General features: G+C 41.1%; 1 protein-coding gene across 1 annotated transcript in view; it reads left to right on the forward strand.

The window, feature by feature from the left end:
• Positions 1 to 7,803, forward strand: part of LMNTD1 (lamin tail domain containing 1) — a 29,424-nt gene extending 21,621 nt beyond the window's left edge. Inside the window, exons 7-11 of the mRNA XM_030479580.1 lie at positions 2,007 to 2,058; positions 2,156 to 2,236; positions 3,103 to 3,246; positions 4,415 to 4,520; positions 7,734 to 7,803. Of these exons, the coding sequence (XP_030335440.1) occupies positions 2,007 to 2,058; positions 2,156 to 2,236; positions 3,103 to 3,246; positions 4,415 to 4,520; positions 7,734 to 7,803 (453 nt within the window). The remainder of the gene's footprint in view (positions 1 to 2,006; positions 2,059 to 2,155; positions 2,237 to 3,102; positions 3,247 to 4,414; positions 4,521 to 7,733) is intronic.
• The last annotated feature ends 14,208 nt before the right edge of the window (positions 7,804 to 22,011 follow it).

Here is a 22,011-nt window from a genome sequence, read left to right on the forward strand (position 1 = left end):
GTACAGACTTTATATAAATATATCAGTGCTACAGTTTTACCTTATGTAAAATGAGAGTAATAAGACGTATATCCTAGGGGCAGTGTGAGCCAGCAGTGTTTGTGAAAAAGCTTTTCTATCTTTAGATGAGAGGCACTTTAGAAGTGCAATGAATTAGTATTTTTATCAGCGACACTAGATTAAATGCTTTTTGATTAAGCATCCCACAGTTCCAGAGAAACTTGCTGAACACTCAAGGAAACCATGACCAAGTAACTTGCTTTCTAATCTCTACATTTGCTACATGATATTCAGGGTTCAGTGGAACTATTTCAATAGCCAAATACAACTATGTGACATTTTACAGCTTTATGGAGAGGAAGTCCTTAGCACTATGGCTTGATGCTGGTTCACACTGAAAATTTCACGGCTCAGAAAACAGCTCATCCTGTGACCCGTAATGTTATCAGCAGTAACCAACTCTGTGCACGCAGTTCTCTCAGAGCAAATGAAAACAACGATGTTTACTTTATCTTCAGAAAAAGAGATTTAAAAGAATACTTCAGATTACAGTATGTTAAAAAGTTTGGCTTGACATTAATGTAGCTGTCTTGTAGCAACTCATTAAACCCTGATATCATGGCTGGGTTGTGGAGCCTTAAATTATATCTGCTTCACAGCTGAGTCAAGCTTTCATTCAGGTATTCCTTACAAAATCTTTTTTTCTGATAGAGTTATGCTTTCAGTCAAGAGGGCTAGATCAAATCCCAAGAGAAACTCTCATTTGGGCTGGCCACTTGCCCATTTTGTCATGAAGAGGTGTCCAAACCAGCTGAGACAGGGAGATGCAGATCTGTAAGTTCTTCCAAAGGGTAGGAAATAACAGAGCAGCCAAGTTTACTGCAGCTTAAAGGACTGTGGTACATGCTTCTAAAAGCAAGGTGCATACAGCACCTGTGAACTCAAGTGCAGCTTTGCAGAATGGCCTCTCAAGCACAAGCAAATTCACATGCTAATTCCTTATAATTTTATGTGTTTTACTGCTAGTGATTGTTATAGGCAGTTGTTAATGATTTTCTCAAATTTTGTATGTATTTGTAGTTCTGTAACAATTATTATTAAGATAACATTTGGGTGTAAGGTCTTTTGACTCACTATGATCTTATAGGAACAGTCATAATGCTCATGTAGTCCTAACTTCTCAGTCATGAAATCTCCACATAGTAGACTGGAGATTCTGAGACCAGAAACTGATGACTCAGAAGTACAAAAGACTTAGTCTCATTTAAAGGGGGTTTCAGTGTGGGAAACTTGAATAGGTAAAATTAAACCACTGAGTGCATATTATATGGATATTCCAAACTAGAGCATGCTTTTTCTGGCTTAATCTGTTTAATTTTCAAAATTACATAAGCTAAACAATAACAATAAACAAACTTCTTGTTTGGAATGGAATATCTATAGAGGCAATTAAACCCCTGTGGTCACATTGGCTACACTAGTAAGTTTTCCCATACAGACTACCTTAATAAACACCTTCACAAAGAATGCTATAGGCAACATGTCCTGTACTATATATTAATTGTAGAGGAACATCTGTATGAACTGAGCTCAGATAACTTAATAATGACAGTAAGCTTCTGGTTTCCCAATGAAATGCATCTCCAATTGGTACTGAGTGGCTATCTGGTATTGAGAGGAACTGTGAGTTTCCTGCCAATTCCAACTGGGCAGTATGTGCCAACACAATGAATGGGTTTCCTTCATCTGATGTCTTAGTAGGCAACCAAAAAATGGAGTGGGAAACTCTGTACTGACATCTGCCCCCTTTGTCTCCTGGAGGTAGTTCTGAAGCAAGATGGAAGTACCATGTTAGGATGGAGTGAAGAAGCTTGAATATGATCATAGGCTTTAAAAAATCACTTAGAAAAACTGCACATGTGAGGATCCCACCTGCCTTGCCCTTTCAGTCCATTTCAGAGAGAAGTTCACATCTTAGTACATGCTGCAATTTTACTTTTCTCTAGGAGGAGGAGAAGTCACATATACCTAGTGAACAGTATGATTCCCCAGGATGTGGTATCCAGTCACCAGCTATTAGGAGGAAGGAGAGACAGCAACTTTTAAGACTTGGTTGGCTTAAATAGTAATAACTTGTTGGACCTCAATCTTTCAGCTTCTCAAGACAGGACAAGAGGCATCAATCTGGTTCAGGTGTTTCCTAAGAAGAAAAAATCTCAAAATAAACCATACCAAGGTAAAACAGTCTGCTGCTTGCTACTCACCGCATTCCTAAAAGACATTCATTCCTTTCTCCTTTACCTTTGCTACTAAGCACTGCCTGAGTAATTTCTGTTGTTCTCAAACTGGGGCTTTCATAGCATTTAATGTCAAGAAAATCTGACTGCAATAATCAAGAGGGCTTCCCCTTGCAGTCAGTTGACCAAAACGTGCCTTTTTCTAGATGGAAAATAAGCATTGGGAAAGCTTAGAATATTTGGGAAGTGAAATTTGATTACTTGACAGGGCCAGATCAGAAGTGTAGCTGTCTGTCTAGTGCAGGTGTCTGCTTGGTGGGTGAGAGAAAGCAGGATAGAGAGGACAATGCTGGCTGCCCTCCAAACATTTCTGTGGGGCTCAGTGGGAACCGGAGGATGGGAAAAGAGGCTGGCTTATCTGTGAGTGCGCTACAGGAGTTGGGGCAGAAGGAGATGCCACCTGACCTGCCTCTTTCTCCACTGCAGTGGTCCTCACAATTCTTTCCCATTGAAAGTCTTAGTGAACTGGTGCATATACACTTAAAAACCAGGTTTCAAATCAGCAAGGTCCTGTGGCTGATAAGCAATCCTTTTGCCTTTCATGTTGGTTCTTCTGCACTAGCTACTGTTATGTTCCAAGGTATTGTTTTAAATAATGAAATAGAAACAGTACAAACAATCTGTGTGCAGGCACACAGTCAACTGTCAGAATACTAGTGCAGAATTAATGTTGATATCCTCCTCACTGCATTTCAGGTCACCTGGAATAGCTCAGGAACAAGTGACACTCTACATTACCGTTAGAGAGAAGATGGAGCAGGCAGTCTCTCCTGGTACCCTTTTGTTTTCTCATTTTCTTCCACAGTGCTGAGACTAAATGGCTCCAGCAGTGGTGATGCTAATGACTGGGATTTAACTGTAAAGATTCTCTCACCTGTGTGTCAGCAATGTGATTGTTATGACCCAGTTGTTGTCAAAAGCAGATTGCAGCCTATGTGGGGGCATGTTCGTAAGTTTCAATTTATTCTCTAGGAGAGAGGCAACTGCTTTATGTGCTGCTAGTAGCAAACCTGATAGCAAAGACAGCAACTGCATGGGCACAGAAGACAAGCAAACCTGTGGGACAGTTTTAAGACAAATTATACGGGTAGCATAAAAGCACTCCTTCTACTACTACCCTGTGTTGTGGATTTATGAATTTCTAACATTTAGTCTCCAAGGCTAGCAATATTGCTTCTTTTACAAGCAAAGTGAATGTCAAACACCCCAAAATGGACCGAAACATTTCTAAAGATCCATGAAGACAGGCTTGGTGTAGTGTTATCCCACTCAGTTCTTCACATCCCCCTAAGGCTTCTTCAGACACTGTAGGATAAACCAGGGTGTTATAAAACAAGAAAATTAAATCAATCTGCATGTTATCTCTGATCCCCATATTCCCTATGGCTTACAGTTTTCATGGCATTGAAATCCTTTATCCAGATTTATCCCATTTAACTAATGCAGGACAAGGCCACTACCTATTCTGTTTTACCGTTTAATGAAGGAGATTGTTTCAGAAAAAGCTTAAGAATTAGTTGAGAAAAAAAGTAGTTCTGAAAAACAAGCTGATAGCATGTGGAGGGCTCAATTTCATTCTTAATCCTATGCATATATGTTACAGCTACAGGCAGCATATCTGACCAGGTTACAATACAACTGCCCATCAGCCTCCTTACACGGTGGTTAGAAACAGCAGCACAAAACTGATGGTGTCCCAGGTGATGTTTGTGCACTAACTGCACTCTGACTTCAGAAGACATGAGAAGTTGTAAACAGGTCGCCTGGCTTGTATACAGGACTTGACAGAAATAAGGAAAAGGTGAACCTAGTGGCTATTAGGTAGATTTTAAGTCTTACTAAGAGAATACAGTTATTCCCCTTGGAAGTGAGTTTCAGGCTCTGTCTAATGTGTTTTGATGGGAGACAGGAGAAAGCTGGATTTTTTCATTATGATATTTTAGTAGCTTGGCAAAATGAGTCACTAGCAAATATGGGGCTTGGGTGATGCTGTATTCTTGCATGGAAGGGTATGCGTGCACAGTAAGACAGGTGCAGGGGCCTCTCCAGCATCCAGGTACCAGTTCTTACTTCCATATCATATCACATGCACCAGCAGTTTTTGACCACGGTTTTAGGTCCTAAGCACTTTGTGGTGCAGGACCATCAGGTGCAAGTACCAAACAACAGAAGCACAGACATGACCCTGCTCTGGAGTAACCGCAGCGTCACAAGAGTGCACAGGTAACACATGGTGGATGGAGAGTGCCCTGGTTTTTTTAGCCTGCCTCTTTTTCTGTTAAACAAAATACTTGGTGAATCACAGTTTTGCTGCATGCTCCATCCAGGAGACATTGTAACACACAGTGAACCCCCTACATGGACTTGATGTGAATTTTAAAAATTGGTTGCCCAGTCTGTAGGTTGATATTACTGTGTGTAATCCCAGAGAGTCGGTACATGTCCATGTGTCACTGCACATTTTCTTTAGCTAGAGCTCTGAAAGCAAAGTAGAATCACATGCTATTTATACCATAGTTATTAGAAAGGCAGCAGATGTAATAGAGCTTAGAAAGACAACAGGATTCCTGTGAGTCTCAGGGCACTGTAGAAGCCTACTTTGTAACCTTGCTGAAAGAAAAGGCATTCCCAAAACCTTACAAAAGTGCTGTACTTCTGACAAATCCCTTTTTCTTCCCCACAGTGCTGATAGAAACTTCCCTAACAAAACTTAAAGCCAAAAAAAATTTGTTATCGGGTACATCTCTACAGTTTCAAAGCTCAAGCCATAAACATTGAAAGGATGATTCTATGATAGTAGTCCACACATGTATTTTTATGACTAAATGTATGTACTACCAACTTCATCTGTTCAGCTCAGGGCCCATTTTTATGTTTCACTGACAGTTTTAAGTGGGATGTAACTAAGGGAGAAAATAAGGATTCAGTTCTGACTATATTGCCAAAATGTCCTGATGCATCCCATCAGGCAAGCCCAGGGCTTCCCAGTGTTATGGTGGACTCTACTTAGGACCGTGAAGTGCAAGTGCATAAAACTGCTTGTAAAAGAACTTTAAATGAAAATATATTCCTTGAGTTCAGTGGGGAGAAATTGCACCTTATTCATTACTTCAGTGAAAAATTACGTTACACAGAAAAAGTTACATTAAGAGACTGTTCGTCTTGCAAAACTGTGTGAGCAAGAGCAAAAACTTAGAAATGCCAGAATTAGGACATCCTGTGCAACCTCAGTTTAGATCCCTGAGGAATTACAGCTCTGTCCTTCACCCTGTCGTGTTCTATTCTCAATGCATTGCGCAATTTACGCCTGACCCAAACTTTTCCTAGCAAGGCCCAGTATCCTCCAGGTATGTTTTCCAGTGTTTTTGACCAGACGTTTCCTACCTCTGCTAGCTGGCTCCTGTCCTAGATTCCCCAGTTAGTCCTCCTTCCTTGTTTCTTACCACATTGTTATCCAACTACTCCATCCTCCTATGGGCAATTACTAGCTCCTTCCCAAGTGTGTATCTCAGTCTCTTCCAAATCTTTGTTGAGGTCTCTGCCTTCAAACGTGACTTACACCACATTTTCCACATTGTCTTTGAAACAGTTTATGCAGACATGTACAAAGCCAGTGCCTGTGTGTATGCTGGAAATCCTGTATGGTCCTGGAAAACAGGTGACGCAAGTTGCTTTGCATTGTCACTGGCAACCACTGGGAGGTCACTGTGGTAACTAATGGTAAAGACATAGGAATCCTCTGAAATCAGCAATCCTCTCTATGGTAATTTTTCAAATTAATTGCCAAAAGTTTTGTTAGTTTATTTTGCATTGTCACTTGAAGGGAATCAATATGACTCAAGCAACAGGAAGCATGTTATTTTTCATGCCTCTTTGACTTTCAAAACATGGGATTTGTGTTCATCTGTTCTTTGTCTGCGTAGGATGACATTGGTGTCTTCTTCCATCATAACAAAACTGTATTTTTGTTTCCATTTATCCAAAAGTAACTGAACTGCAGCTTGTGAAACAGCTGGCAGGTAAATACATGCTGTTAAATAGCTTCGTTTCGTTAGCTGACATTAGGCTTTAAGGGTGCCATGTTGTCATTTGCCTTCATTGTAGCTGTTGTAGTGTCTGCTGGACCATTTCACAGTGTATGCTGAATATGAGCATATCAAAAGGCTTCAAGGTAGAAACTAGGCAGAGGGTAGTTTCTTCCTCTTCTTTAATTATGAATTATGCTTTGGAAAGATAGGTCCAATCTGTCTCGGCTTTGGGGGCAGTTCTTGCAGAGCTGTACAAGATCAGTACATGCGTGCGTGGTTCAAAATGACATGTGGGGCAGGAGGTGTTTTATTAAGCCTGCAGCATTGCATCACTGGCCTAGTGACTGTGAGGAGGTGATTGTGCTGGCTAATGATGATTAAATAAATTGTGAGCAGCTGTTTCTTTAGCATGTGGAATTGCAAGAACAAAAGTGAGAAGTGCAGGCAGGAATCCAGAGTGAGCCTGTCACAACGCAAGGCAGAAGGCATAAAGGACATGCAGTATGATCTCTGCATGTGCACAGGAACAGAGCTTGAGAGCTGCCTTTAAAGAGAATTGATTTTTTTTATTATTGTTATTGACAACACTTAATTTTGTATTATTTGATTTTCCTCACTTATGGTCTTATTTTTGTTTGGTTTATTGTTTACACATGCTGAGTCCTACAATCTAAAGAGAGTTCATCTAGCCACAGTACAATCTTGATCACTCTCAGTTAGCTCTTCTGCAGACCCAGTGATTTCCATCTGGGAAGTCAGTAATGAATTCAGAATGCTGTAGTCAGATCTCCTGTCATTCCACTGCTTTCACAACACCCTGCTACAGAATCTATGAAGGGTTATTACAAATATATAAACCTAAACTTACAGCTCAAAATAAATGAACTAAATTCTTCTGGTGGTGTAGTATCACCAACTGTTTTAATCACAACGAGTTGCCTTTCTAATTCATAAAGTTTGTTAAACTTTAGTACATGCAAAACCGAGGGCTCCCCAGAGTGTCCAAGCTGATTTTCCTTGAGACTTCACTTTTATCCACAAAACAGAGGAAGCCTGAGAAATGACAGGATGAGTTTCCTTTCATCATCTTGGCAGTGTGCTGCAAACTGTCCATGATACTTTAGTCTCTGCTGAGAGTGTCAAAAGAGATAACAAAAAATGCCAGCTGTGTAAGAAGTTTATTGAGGGTAAACAATATTTCAGTAAGGGTGGGGTTAAGGGCAATTAATCATTCACAGAGGTCACCAAATAAGCACATTACATAACATTTTTATAGTGCTGGGTAAGTTGTTTGTTTTGAGTGAATTATCCAATAAACTTTGGCCCTGGCTGATTATGCACTGGTACATTACCATGTATGACTTATAGGTAGCCTGTGAGCTTGCCCCTTTTATTCTTTATCCTCTAGGGAGCCAGATTGTTCATATGAGTTTCAAACTGTGATTGAACCTTTAATAAAAAGTGGCGAGCAGCAATGAAGCTTTGGGAATCCTAGGCAATACTGCAGTCTATAGGGCAGCACACAAATTTGGGGTCATTTAGAGAGACTCCCTGACCCTGCCTTGTCCCAGTTCCCCATAAATCATGGCTGGGGGTGTTCCACCCCAGCCAAGCAGTGCTGAACTGACGTGTTATGGTGGGCTGGAACTGGCAACACAAAGCGCTAGGGACTGGAGTGAAATAGAGGTGCAAGTTGGGTACGGTCTGAGCTCTGATCTGGAGGGTGGTGGGGAGCTTGAGAAGGTACCTTCAGCTCATCTCTACCCATTCCTCACTTCTACAATAACATGTAAATCCTGCTCTGCCTCTGACAGTGTGAAGGTGCAGTTGCTGAAATAGAATAAAGAAAAGCTCAGAGCAAAGGCATAAACAGTGCATCAAAAATCATGTAAGTTCAGTTTCACTCAGTCTAAGTCTGATTTCTCCTATGTGAAGCTGGCTGCAGCAGACCGGCTGATCATACGCGACAACCTCAGTGTACTGTACACTCACAATTTTCTCACATATTTTATGAAGTGAGCAATGCACTATCAGACACAGCAGAAGTAACCCTTCCTACACTGTGTGCACCATCACCTTAACTAGACATCAGGTCTCTTGATGCCCATGTTGTGCTTTTCCTGCAAAGCCTGGGGAAAGAGTACAATTGTGTTTTCTGGGGAAGCACAGCCCTCCATGTCGCCCCATATAGGCACCGGTGCTCAACAGATAGTTAAGTTACATTAATAATGCATATGCAGTCATGCAGCCTACAGATAGTTTAAATTCATTCTCAATACCTTGTAGTGTAAAAGCAAGACATAGTTGCTCTTCCCTCTTCTTTCCTGAAGGAAGCAAAACCCAAGGCTGTGTTTCTCAGCCGAAAATGAGCTGACTTTAGCGTATGTTGTGTGCCAGCTAGGAGGCTGGGTCTGGGCTCTGAGTTCAACGGTTCCAGCCTATCCCTGAAAAAAGCTGCTGCTTCTGTCATGTATGGATTCTGATTTCCTTTCAATATATACAAAAAACAACTATAAACTAACAAAACAGTGTCCTTGACCATAGTATCAGTTGAAGGAGAAGCAAAGAACAAGAAAGCTTGCAGTATCATTTATCAAGGCATGCTTCTATCGATCATATTCACTCTAAGGAAAATATCTTGATCTCAGGCTTTATTACCAGAACTTTGGGGAAAGTTTGGGTAAATCTTTGCAGTGGAGGCTTAAAACTTTGAAATCAGTTAAGAAAGTCTGCTACTTTACAATCTTTCTTCTCCGTAGTCCACAGCAATTGCCACGATGACCACCCAAATATGCAACACACTGACTTCCCTTGCTGCATGATGCTTCCCAGTTGCTGCAGTCCCACCTCGTGGGCAGTGTATTTCAGACAGTGACATGTCTCTGTGCTCTAAAGCACCTCTGAATGCTACTGAGACAGAGTTGTACAGACAGTATAAATTCAAACCCAACATAATGAGATCTCATCCTCCTTGTAAATCGGTGATGTTCTGCTGGCTTCAGACGACAGATGCTTTTTTACCTTGGTTGAGGAGAAGGTGTATAGACCATTAGAGTGTATTTGAAGATTTTTAATAAATAACCTCAGAAATTCAAATAGTAATTGCATGGGAGCTCTCAAACTATTTTTCAAAACCCCTAATAGCATAAAAATACATATATTTATTGTTGTACAGATAAAGATATACATATACTTAGAAATTGGCAGGAGAGAGAATGAGAGAGAGTAATTCTCAATTAATATTATATCAGATTTTTCTTCTTTTATGGACACTACCTTCTCAGAGCTGGAGTGCACCTCATTTCCCAATTACTGCTTTCTCCTTCCTCTCTCACAGTTGGCTTTTAAAAAGGAAAATGACAACTGAATGATCTTCCACCATTTCCTTGCTCTGCTTTTACAGATATTGTTTCCCTTCGCTACCCCTATTTTTTCATTTAAGCTGTGCATAGACTGATCTGTCACTTCTTACACTTGAGAAATATCTGCACAATATTTAGGTCCTAATCCAAGCTTTATTTAAGCCAGTGTAAAATTTCAGTAGACTTTGGATCAGGTCCTAAACATTCATTGCACAAAGATTCTCCCCAGTTGGGAAACCGCTTATTTAAAGGTATGCCTCTATGCTCTTAAAATCTTGGTTCCCCTTTCCTCAGAGCAGCTTCGTAAAACTGAAATGTGGCCAATGTGTCTGTGTCAAGAACATACTGTGTTTTCTTATAATGTATTTTGATGACAGCATTGATTTTTCACTCCAGAAAACTGGGCGATATTTAAGGATCAGCAGTGTGCTAGTTAACACATTGGACTTGTATATTCAGCTCAGCTTCTCAAGGAAATTTCTTAGCTGCCCATTTGCCCCAGTTTACCCATTTGAATCCAGAGCATAATGCCTTTGTGAAGTTTAAACGATGCTTGTTTTTAAAGTATCTGAAATGAAGGAGATTAAGAAATAAAAAAAAAAAAAAGCTATTTGTTTAGGAAAAAAATTAAATCTACAGCATTATCATAGGTCTGAGGAACAATGAAAAAAGGATTTCCTAAACACAAGCTTAAAGCCAACCTTGAAAATGTCCTTTTACTCTTTGTTTTGGATCTCATAACAAATGCCAGGTTCATCATTTCAACGAAATTATGTAATGAATGAGAATCTTTACCCATACTCTAATCTGCTTCATGGTACATAAATCAAGCAGATTGCCTATTAGACTCATGTCTCTCCAGAAGAGCAGATGCAGTCTCACTCTAAATGTATTGCGAAGACACGTCCTTTTGGGCTGGAACACTGCGTCCTCAGCCAAAGCCTGAGCCTATAAAAAAAACATTACAAATGGGAAAGTAATGTGCAGCAGTGAGAAACACCTAGTCACGTTCATCCTACAGAGTGAGGGTTTACTGCAGGAACCTGCAGACGCAGAGTTAATTGATTCAGCAGCAGGGCACTGCGCTGCGAAGAAGCCTGAGTGCACAAAAAGATGTATGATTGCTCCAAGCATTTCTACAGCACAACAAATATACTTGCCTTATAACTGTGCCACATTTCACTAGATTACATGCTCTGTGGTTTGCTTGGGTTGTATGATGGCATTACTTGCTACAACCACAAACCGCAGGGAATTGACTTTGTCTCCATGATTTCACTGGTTTTGTCCTAACCATACCCTTTGGCATTGCTGCCATTTCACCAAAAGGAAATGCTAAACTAGCTATACCATAAAGCATTTCTACAAACGCTTATTTCCAAACTCTTTTAAAGGCACATCTCTACAGGCAACGCTCCTGGCTAGTATAAACCTCCTTGTGAATGCTTGTGAACCTAGGCAGCTACCTGCTGTCCTCCCCAGTGGTGGCGTTGGACTCCAGGTCACCCAGAACTGAAACACTGCACACTTTGGTGGAGATCATGGGCCAGCTAGCCCTTCCAACTAGCAGATTTAAACATGTTTGTGGCTGATAAGGAATGAAGCCTAGTAGTTGCTCAGCCTGTTATTTAACCTTGATTGCTATAGTTGAAGTACATGGTAAAGATACCTCCCTGTGAGATGAGTTGGCAAGTGGAGGCCAGGAGACAATCTTCACAGTTGGCTAATTTACATGGTACAGAACTGAGAAGATCTGAGGACCAGAATACCCTGTGCATATTATAGGCTTCTCTAGAAGAGAAGAATAATGTCACTGGCTTACAGTGAGAGTGGCTGTTTTCATTCCTCCAGTCTCTCCCTCTACCCAGAGATAATGGCCTTCACTTGTCCAGTTTTTCAGTTTTGACGTCCCTTTAGGACACTGCATGTATTCAGGCAGCTAGAAAAGGAGCTTTCAATTCATTATTTCGGTGGCTATGGCCAGTATCTCCTGGCACTTGAAAGCCCTTATAAAATAATATTGACAATCTGTAGGGCTTGCAGTACTTTTTAAAGACAGCTACTCCTTAATTATGTGTGATAGTGGAAGTCAAGGAAGATCCAACTAATAGACTAATTGAGGTTACACACATATAATAGGTTATGCTGGGGAACATATTGGAAGGATATCCGAGTGGTGCAGCAGGGAGCCAGCTCAGGCTGTTTGGAGTGATGCTGCACATTAGTATATGAGTTCTGCCCATCTCAGGCAGGCTTTTCCCTGAGCCATTCCAGTACCTGCAGCCTGTCCTCTTCAGGCAGGTACCTGAGGCAGAACTACCCACACTAGCACCAAGTGATGCCAGCTCAGCTTTGTTCAGACAAAACTGCTTGGTCTCAGCTCTTGGCACAGCTGTGTTTCTTCTAGAGAAAGCAGTATAGCTTCATTCAGTATAGCTTCATTCGTGGAGACTGCCCTGCAAAGAACCAGAAGCCGCTTGGATCTCACATGGTTCAACCTGTCTGTGCCAGATAGGATGCCTGCAGGAAAGGGGGAGCTGGCTGTAACGCTGTTTCTGTTGGCAGGAATAACACATAGTCTCATTGCAAGAGTGAGAATGCGTTGCCATTTCTTAGTTAGATCTGTTCCGTGGAGGAACAGAGAATTTCAGTTTCAAGTGCTATCTATCTGGCACATTTTAATAGTGCTGAGATTACTTCTAAATGATGGAGGAATGGGCTGAACAGAGGTACATCGGGGTGATTTGTTCCAGACAGTCATGGCATCACTAGCTTGATTAGTTTTCGTATCATCCAACCGCACTACTTCAATAAATTAGAGCATTTTTATGGCTCAGTTGAGCACTGTGGTGCTTAGTCCACTTGTGCCATATAGACAGTTCCGTATATATCTCCTGCCAAGTAGGTAGTAAACAAAGGCTATGAATATCGACACCCTGCTGGAATAGCTCTGTGTCCCCACGGTAATTTGTGACCAAAATAATAAGGTACGTTGTATACTAATGTTATGGCATATATTTAGCTTGTCTGAAAGGGAGGGCATCCTCTGAGATTTTGCATCCGTACACACACATACACACACTCTCCCACACTCAGATGCTCTCCCGCTCTGTGGGGTTGTACAAAGAGATGTGAAGAACATAAATCTTCTCATTCCAAGAATCTCCTGCTATAAAGAAATCCTTGACTAGAAGCAAGCTTGTATACAGTGGTTTTTCAAAGCAGCAGAGTTCATGTTTCAACTAGATAAATGAATCACAGGCTAGATTCATTTTTGACCCTCCTCTGTTTGCAAATTTAACTAAAAAGAAGCAGGAGAATCACTGTAAGTCTTTTTTCCCCTAGGATTTAGCATACTACTTGAGAATCTGGAAGAAATAGGTGGGCATTGTCTCTAATCTGGTCCAAGCTTCAGAGTTGCTTTAATTTCAATGAAAAATCATCCATCTTTTAGTCCTGATGATTCCCATGATAGGTATTATTAAATACTGAGTTGTTACCATCGGCACCTATCTTCTATGAATGTATCAGTCCCTATTTTGATGTAATTATTGCTGAATGAACAAATATCTGCCCATTTTCGCTTTAAATCTAATGATGTCCCAGTTATGGAGAAGCTAATGAGTGTAGAAGGCTCCCCAAGGATCCCCGTCTCCGTACCACTAGTGGGACAGGACTCTGTTGGGAAAGGAGGAAAGTGAGATTGACAATTCTTCCGCCTTTCTATCAGGAGTGGAAGGCTGCAGCTGCGTGACCTGTTAACCTCATTATTTTTTGGAAGTTCAGCATTTATTTAGCAAACGAAGGCAGGATGAAACCTTCAGCTGGTATAAAACAGCATACCTCTGTTGTCAGAAATGAACCTTGCCAGAGTACTCCATCAAAGGAATTGACCTGAAGTCATGGGAATTTGTTACTGGAATATACGTCCAATGTTTTTGGACTGTATTCCTTCTGCTGAAAACTCACTTTAAGTTTGGTGATCCTCCAGAGGCAACTGCAAAGACTGTTTTTTAATTAGATTGAGATCAGGTAGACAGGAAAAAAAGACTGGAGTTGGCTGGAACTCCAGCAAGAAAAGACCTTATTTAGAGGAAACGGGGAAGAGAGAGGGGGAAGGAGGCTGTGAAATGAATGATTGGAGCCAAGGTGTTTTGTTTAATTTCTGTGGGTTTTTCAGTCATTGGCACTACTGTTGTGAAGCAACACAAAGACTTAAGACAGTTCATGCAGCCACTTCAGAGGGGAGGTAGAGAGAGTTGGCAGACACTGCATACGGAAAACCACCTCCACGCACAAGGCAAGAGGTGCATAGTGGCTATGAGCAGATGGGCTTCTGACAAGAACTGCATATCAGCCTTGGAAAGCTTCTAACAGCTGGCTCAAGAGGCATGGTCTGTGTGTGTTGATACCTCCACATTACCTAACTAAGCAGTGATTAGCTTCTTAGACAGTTTCTTTTTCCATACCCTCTGTGCCCATATGCAGAGATGATATCTGTTCTGGCTACAATATCCACGGATCAGAGCGCCCTCTGTTATGGCCACAAGATCCATGGAGCAGAGAGCCTTCTGCCTGGTGACGAGGTTAGTTAGAAAAGGTGCGTGCACTGGCTTTGCTGTGTACACCTGTTTGGGATGGTCTCAAACTCAGTGTTGACTCTATGTTTTTTGCATAAGGAGGTGATTCAGAGGGGACCCAAAAGCTCACAGGACTGATTCAGTTACTCAACATACTGAAGGGACACCAAAAAGTTATAAGAATGTTAAGAACTTCAAATCTTGCACTTAAAGATTATTTTTGTTTACTATACTAGGTACCAAGCAAGAGGAATAGCAAGGAAACGCATGAAGTATACCCAGAGCTTTTGCTGTGTTTGCAAGGGGAGTGAAAGCACAGCACTAGCATCTGGCTTGCTTTACTGAGAAAGATTGCCACCTAGTTTTCCTAAGACTGCCCTAAGCTTGATCAGTCCTACTTTAAAATTGGTATTTCTAGACTAAACAGTGCTTCACATTTTATTATCAGGATGATTATCATTATCTCTGACTGTCTTTGTGTGAAAAATTGTTGGGTTTACATCATGAAGATACAATAACAAATTGGTTGGATCGAAACATAGTGATACTGTGATTCAGAGTAAAACTTCTTTCATTTAACCTTAGGCATAAAAAAATTTAGATGTTTGTTCTCAGACTGGGCTCTATCGGTAGCCAGTGAAGAGAGGTGCTTCCAGAAGATGATTCATCCTATCCAAACACAGGTGTCTAGGACTGACTGGATGATTTTCCCGCTGGAGGTGTCTTTATATATACAGTAAGGGAACCCATATAACAAACTTGGACAGGATGCCTGCCTTTTAGATGGTTACATATTTGTGAGAAAGGTGTGCTGAAAGGTATTTGGTTACAGTCCTTCTTTGTGGCTTCTCTACTACAGCCAAGGCTTTGAACCCAATTAGAGCTCTAATAAGGTTGCAGCAAAATTGATAGAAGTAGATACTAAAGAAAATTTAATTCCCAAGGAAAACAAAACCAAAGCAATGTGATAGCCGTATGCACTGTGGTATAATTTTGCCCTCCATTGAGAAATGTGGGTGTGTTTCACAAAACAGGAACTGAGCTACATGATTTCTGTCAACTGTCAAAAAACCCTCCACATATTATAAATCGCAGAACCGAAATGCCTTGGGGCAAACACATAGTGAGTGGTCATTAAGCAAGTTCTAAAGATAAGAATAAAATCTGGTCATCCAGAATTCATAGACCTGCCCTATCAGTCCAAGTAGATGCAATTTGTGTAATGGACCTGTGCTCATTCACATCTTTCTATAGTTTGGTATCCGGTTGTGTGCCCCAACCTTCTCTTATGAAAGGCCCTGTATAAAAGACCTGGCCTTGCAATGAAGTGTGCACGGAGTGACGCATGTGTGGATGAAAGGGAGCAGAAATGCCTTAATGCAGATGGACATCGCTCTCCACTCCAAAGATGTTGACTGGTTTGTGGAATCTGAGCTATCATGCAGCATGTTTTTGGATCTTGCGAGAGCCTCTGAAAGATGTGGTTTCATACTGGATCTTCTGAGATGACAAACTATAACTGTTAAGTGTTATCTTCCACATCCAATTTATTACATTGACTTTTTGGCACCCACAGTTTTATGAAAATATTCTAATTTCTTCCTTTTTATCAGTAATTAAAAGTGGAACAACCCACCTTCTAAATGTACTACTTAGTAACTACCCCTGTAAAAAACCTTTGCTGTCATTAATAGAAAGTCTCATTTGCTAGGCCAGCAGAACAATTAAGGTGATCCATATATTAGGCTGATGTTTGCATCTTCTTTCTGATTCATAGAAGAATAGCACAAGTGACTATCTCTGTCTTCTATTATGGGCATAAGCCAGGCCACCAGGACCACGCTGTTTCCCTCAGAGGACCACCTAATCCCTCTGATGATACCATGTGCAAAAATGGGGTAAATGACAGACAAATTGATAATGATGAAATAAATAATGCATGTTGGAACCCCTTACAATCAAACCGTTAAATGTTAGCACCCATCCTGAATGAGGATGCTTTTCTGACTCAGAGAGAGACATTTTATGAAGTTCTACTGCACCTCTTCAGCAGGTCTGTGAGCTCATCTGGTTGGGGACAATCAGCTGCAGTCACTGCTGCTGGAAAGAATCACAGCACAGCAGATATTCCCACACACAGCTAGTAGGTCACATTGGCAGAGCTCAGAGTATCGACTGTCTCTGCTGCATTTTCCAGAGGTGGGATACAACGTTGTGTCAGAATTTGTACGTTTTCATTTTAATCACTAGCCACACCAGACCTCCTCCCCCCAGAAATACAATTCTAGGAGAATGGTGACTTTATCCCAGAGTAATCACTCTGGCTTTAGAAATGCATTCATCATTCCAGAGCAAAAGCACCTCTTGTCTGGCTGCAACATCAGCATGGAGAGTTATTTTGGTCAGTATCCCACATAGAAAAGCTTTGCATCATATGAGTCTATACCGATTACAGATAACCCTGAGCTGAAATTAACTTGGTCCTGTGGATGAGAATGAGATATCCTTTTGCTGCCCTCTTTCTTCTGCTTGCAAAAATATCTCCTGCATGTGTTTAGACACTTCCACCTTCATCCAAGGAAGTCAACACTTCGAAATGAGGTGATATATTTAAAATCAGATTATTTCAGAATGAGGCAGTGAATCAGATTCAGTCTAGTCAAAGCCTCTTGAATCTATAGCCTTACTAAATCTCAGTGTATAGCAGGTTTGCTTTTTTCCAGGCAGTTTTTAAAGGTGGTTTCACAGATGTACAGAAATGATCTGTTCAGAATATTGGTCCCAGGAGATTTATTCCTAGAATAGATCTCTTGGTTTAACAGGTAAAGATAAGCATGTTTTTCTCATTGTATATAATGGAACTTATATTCCATCAAAAAACCCACTTAATTCTTCCCAGATATGTATTTAAGACTGCTGTGTTAATAAATAAAAAGTATATGAACAGTTTTAATGACCATATTGCATAAAAACAGAGATCAAAAATATCAGCAGGCTGTCTTTATATTCCCCCATGATACTGTGATTTTAAGGCCTAATGCAATTTGACAGTAGGAGCATAAGGAGAATAGACAGTATCAACATAAAATGAGAATCATCAGAGACAACTTTTCAGGCAGCAGTTCTTATTCAAAACACTTTTTATTTAATCTCAGAGTGCCAATATCTGAGAGTTATTTATTTGTTTTCTTATAAACTTCTTAAGCAACAGTTAATTTACTACTCAGGATTAAAAATTAGGTAAAACAGAGAAAATAATATCTGAAAAAAATGACTCACTTTCACAGTGGCAAAGGGTTAGCAGCAGGTATCTTAATGATCCACACTGGCACGTGTATTCTCTGCTATTTTTGTTAATGGTCTGGAAAACTGAATGAGCAGTGAGGTAAGAAATTTTGCAGATGATGCAAAATGGTTGAAGGCCACTGAGGAGTAGGGATGGCTATGAAAACTTATAGAATACTCTAGGAAAGCAATGTGAGAGAGAAATATGAGAGCAAGTGGAATCTGCTGTTTTAAATAAATACAAAATAATCAGAGTTGGGGAAAAAAGGAAACAAACCCAAATGACAGCTACTATTAAAAGCTGAAAATTACTTAGAAGAAACAGTGGGTCAGCATTGGTGACACTGAAAATCCCTACTTCAAACGCAGAGTCATCCAAAAACCAAATTGCGTGAGTACTGCATAGCCCAGGATGGAAAACAGGCTCTGTAAATATTGCAACACTGCTTTATAAATCATGTGTATTGGCATATCTGAAATACTCTATTCATTCTTGATTATTTTTTTTCTTGAAAGTATTTTTCAGAAAAAGAAAGTTCTAGAAATGGGATATTTAAACGCTGGATAAAAGTATTCATAGAAAGAAATTGAAAAGATTGGAGCTGTCATTTAGACATGAATAAAAGGAAAAACACTAGAGAGAGGGTAACTTTTTTTACTTCAGCTTATTCTTCCTTTACAAGAAGAATAAAAGGAATTTAATTAAACTGAGCATTTAAAACAGATCAAAGAGGTCTCTCATCCACAATGTACAATTAATGATGAAATCTTCTTACAACAAGGTATAATTGAGGAGTCATCCTTTGGGGAGGCTGCTCCATAAACTCCCACTTCTGCCTTGGTTTCCTCTTCTCTGGGAACTTTGGGTCCTGTCCACTCCCAGTGGCTGGATATTGACCTAAGTGAATCACTGCCCAGCAACTAACATTGCACTATTCCTAAATTCAACATCAGCCCCTTATACCTTACACTGGGAAATATTTGTGCTCTTTTGATTTATGCTGATGATAGGTTCATTTACAGCTAAAAATACTGCCACTCGGCAGGGAATTCCGACAGACAAACTGCTGGGGTGGCACCTGCCAACACAGTTTTCTTAAATCACTCTAGGTAGCTGGTCCTTAACATAACCAGCCAGAGGGCCCGCATTATTATAACAGTGATTTTCACTTCCCTTCTGTGGATTTCAGACTTCAATACTGTGATTAATAAAGTCTCTCAACTACCCTTATGTCCTAGGTATTATTAGACTGATGTCTAAGATAACCTTTTCAATGTCACAGTGTAGACAGCTAGTTCTGCCAGTGATACATTTCTGAAAACTACAATGCTTCTTTAGCCACATCTTTCTGCAGTAAACTCTCTTACTCCTCTATGAATTTCCAGTCACGGCACTACAATTGTTACAGGCATCAAAAATCATTTTGCAATCTCGCATCATACTTGGCATACCAGTGACTCTTGGCCAAGATGTTTTGACAAATGTGTCAACTCATCTGTGTCTTACACATCATCTTCTAAGTAAATGAACAATTCTAGCTGGGTTGAACATAGTATAGGAGAGAGATCTGGGAATTATGTGACTTAACATTATCTCCAACCTTAAAACTGCCTTATGGAAACCCCACTGTCTTAGACAGAGAACACAGCATTTTCATTTTTAAGAAGGAACACTATATAGTTTAGCAAAGTATGGCTTAAGCTGCCATATAAGCCAGTGGAAGATACTACTGATCTTGACAAACTCCATATTTTGGTTCTTCATAAGAGCTTTAGCATCACTAAAATTACTTCATAGTAAACCTTATAAACTACTGTCAAACCACCCACTGGAGTGGAAGCTGCTCATATATTCAAATGGGCAGGCAAAGCTGGTCAGTGGGGTGTTCCTCGAGGCCAGCACAAGGTAACAATCAGATTAGCTGAGTCATAATGGCCAACCACAGCTCTATCATAGAATCATACAATCATAGAATGGTTCGGGTTGGAAGAGACCTTAAACATCATCCAGTTCCAACCCCCCAGCCATGGGCAGGGACACCATCCAAAGCAGTATTTTTTAGATCCCAGCCTTATGTAAACCTAGGAATGCTGAGATCCCAAAGGCCCTTTTGATTTCACTCATTATGAGAACATTACAAAATCTAAACCCCAACTCTAAATGCCTAGTTTTCCTCCAGAAAGCTGTGGTTCAGCCTCAATCCGCTGCCAGCAAGGAAAACTGGCTCCAGTTCCTTCTGCCAATCATTGCAGATTTTTATTTGTTTTTCAGACTTTATTAAACTAGTCCCTTAGGTTTGAGCATCTTCTCTGGATTATGAAATTGCTCCCTTACATGAACGACAGAGAATAGCTGACCTGCAGGAGGCTACAGAAGTGTGTGGTATCTGCCACCAGGAGAAATGCCATCAGAAGAAATGCCTGTGTTTCTCCTCAGTGGCGACAGATGAAGACAGTTTTCACGGGCTTGCAGTCCGCATCCCCAGAGGTGCGTTGCTACCTCACTGATTTTGACATTCCAGTGAACATATAGCAGCAACAAAGCCAAAGAAGCTCAAAGCTTTCAACTGACGTCCCCGGAATGTGAGGACAAAGTCAGCTGAAGTCATATAGGAGGAGGGAAAACAATTCCCATTTCCTGCATCTGAAGTCCAGCTTTCTCCTTGGCTCTCTCCTTGCATCTGAACAACATTAACCCCAACATTAACCAGTGCAGTGCGATCCAGGTGATCTGCTCTCATCCTTTAGTGAGTAATGTGGAGAAATATGTGTGAATAGGTGATTCTGGAGGTTTTCCTCCAAAATCTATATGTGTATTGCACCAGTGCATCAGGTGAGCTCTCTTCTCCTTCCCAGGCAGTCTGTCTACCCCAGTTCTGCAGAAGCAGTGCTTCTTTCAGCTAATATGACAGAGCAGCAGTTCTGAGCCAATGAGCTCAACTTCTTATTACTATTTACTTGCAAAAACAAAGTCAACCTTTTTGTTTGGATTTTGAGAAGTGTGTTTAAATCCTGGATCTAACACGTGTGCAACTAAGAATGGGAAAAGACCCAGGAACAGTGAAGTTTACCCCAAAACCTATGGAGATACTTAAAGCACAGTTTTGAAAGCAGCTTTAACTAATAAGCCAACAAAAATCTACTACACTTCAATGACACAGAGGGAGGTGTACAATTACCTATAAGCCAGGGAGGAAAAGCACATCTCTCATCACTAAAGCCATGCCTGTTTGCAGTGTATTTTGCTTTGCACTGCATTTGTAGCCTTGCATTTGTTAGCTTTCCTTCCATTTTGTTTTGCCAGGCTGTTACTGCTGCATAAAAGTCTCAAGTTTCAAGAACTTTCTGGTTTGTGATTATGACATAATTTTGTTATTATATTCTTTTTCTCCCAATTCTGGCTCATCCAGAGGGATCTTTTGGCTTCTGCCAAACTCACAATTTTTACAGTAAGCCGTGTGGTCACTAAAAAGAGCGAGGACCACAAGGCTTCAGTTAGTGGTGGTGGTAGAGTGAATATTCAATACCTGAAAGGAACAGACAGCACGTGGTGCAAGATCTTAAATCACAGAATGATTTGGGTTGTAAGGGATCTTAAAGATCATCTAATCCCAACCCCCCTGCCATGGGCAGGGACACCTTCCACTAGACCAGGTTGCTCAAAGCCCCGTCCAGCCTGGCCTTGAACACTGCCAGGGATGGGGCAGCCACAGCTTCTCTGGGCAGCCTGTGCCAGCACCTCACCACCCTCACAGGAAAGAATCTCTTCCTAATATATAATCTCAATCTCCCTTCTTACAGTTTAAAGCCATTTCCCGTTGTTCTGTCAAGCTCGGCAAACCTATGACTGAAGATGCTCTTCCCCTTCTCTGACAGATAGACGCCATCAGCCCCCAGCAGACCAGGTTTCTCAAAGGGAGCCCCACAGTAGAAGTAGCCGAAGCCTGGCTGTAGCACCAATCCTGTTGATTTGCAGGATTCAACTGGCCCTTTCAAACCCCTTCCCTTTGGCTAGGAGGACTGGTGAAAAAACTGCGTGGCTTCAGAGCTCTTTGCTGCCACACTCAGGGCTTTGTAATAATCCTTCTTGATACCCCTCAGACTGCTCCTCACTGGTGCCCACGCGAAACAACAGCAGCAGATAATAGTGGACTGCAGGAGGCTTGGTAGTGTCTCCATTACACCCCTGATATGAGCCCCCAGTAAGCAGCACACTCCCCTAGAGAGCACGTCAGGTCAGCAAAGGGGTGCCTCTGTACCTTCTACTACTATCACCCATCACCTTTTCTTAGTCGTGCTGGTTGTTACACAGGCAGCAGATCAGGCTGCCTTACTCAGCTCCAGTATCTCTCCTGATGTGACAGGTCTTTCATCTTCAGTTTGCAGAGTGGTGAAGCGGTTCTGCAAGAGCGCCTCAGGCTTTGGGGGAAGCCTTTTCCTCCTGCTGGTGCTTGCTGCT

This window comes from Strigops habroptila, chromosome 3 (genome assembly GCF_004027225.2).
Source record: "Strigops habroptila isolate Jane chromosome 3, bStrHab1.2.pri, whole genome shotgun sequence".
NCBI classification, from domain to species: domain Eukaryota; kingdom Metazoa; phylum Chordata; class Aves; order Psittaciformes; family Psittacidae; genus Strigops; species Strigops habroptila.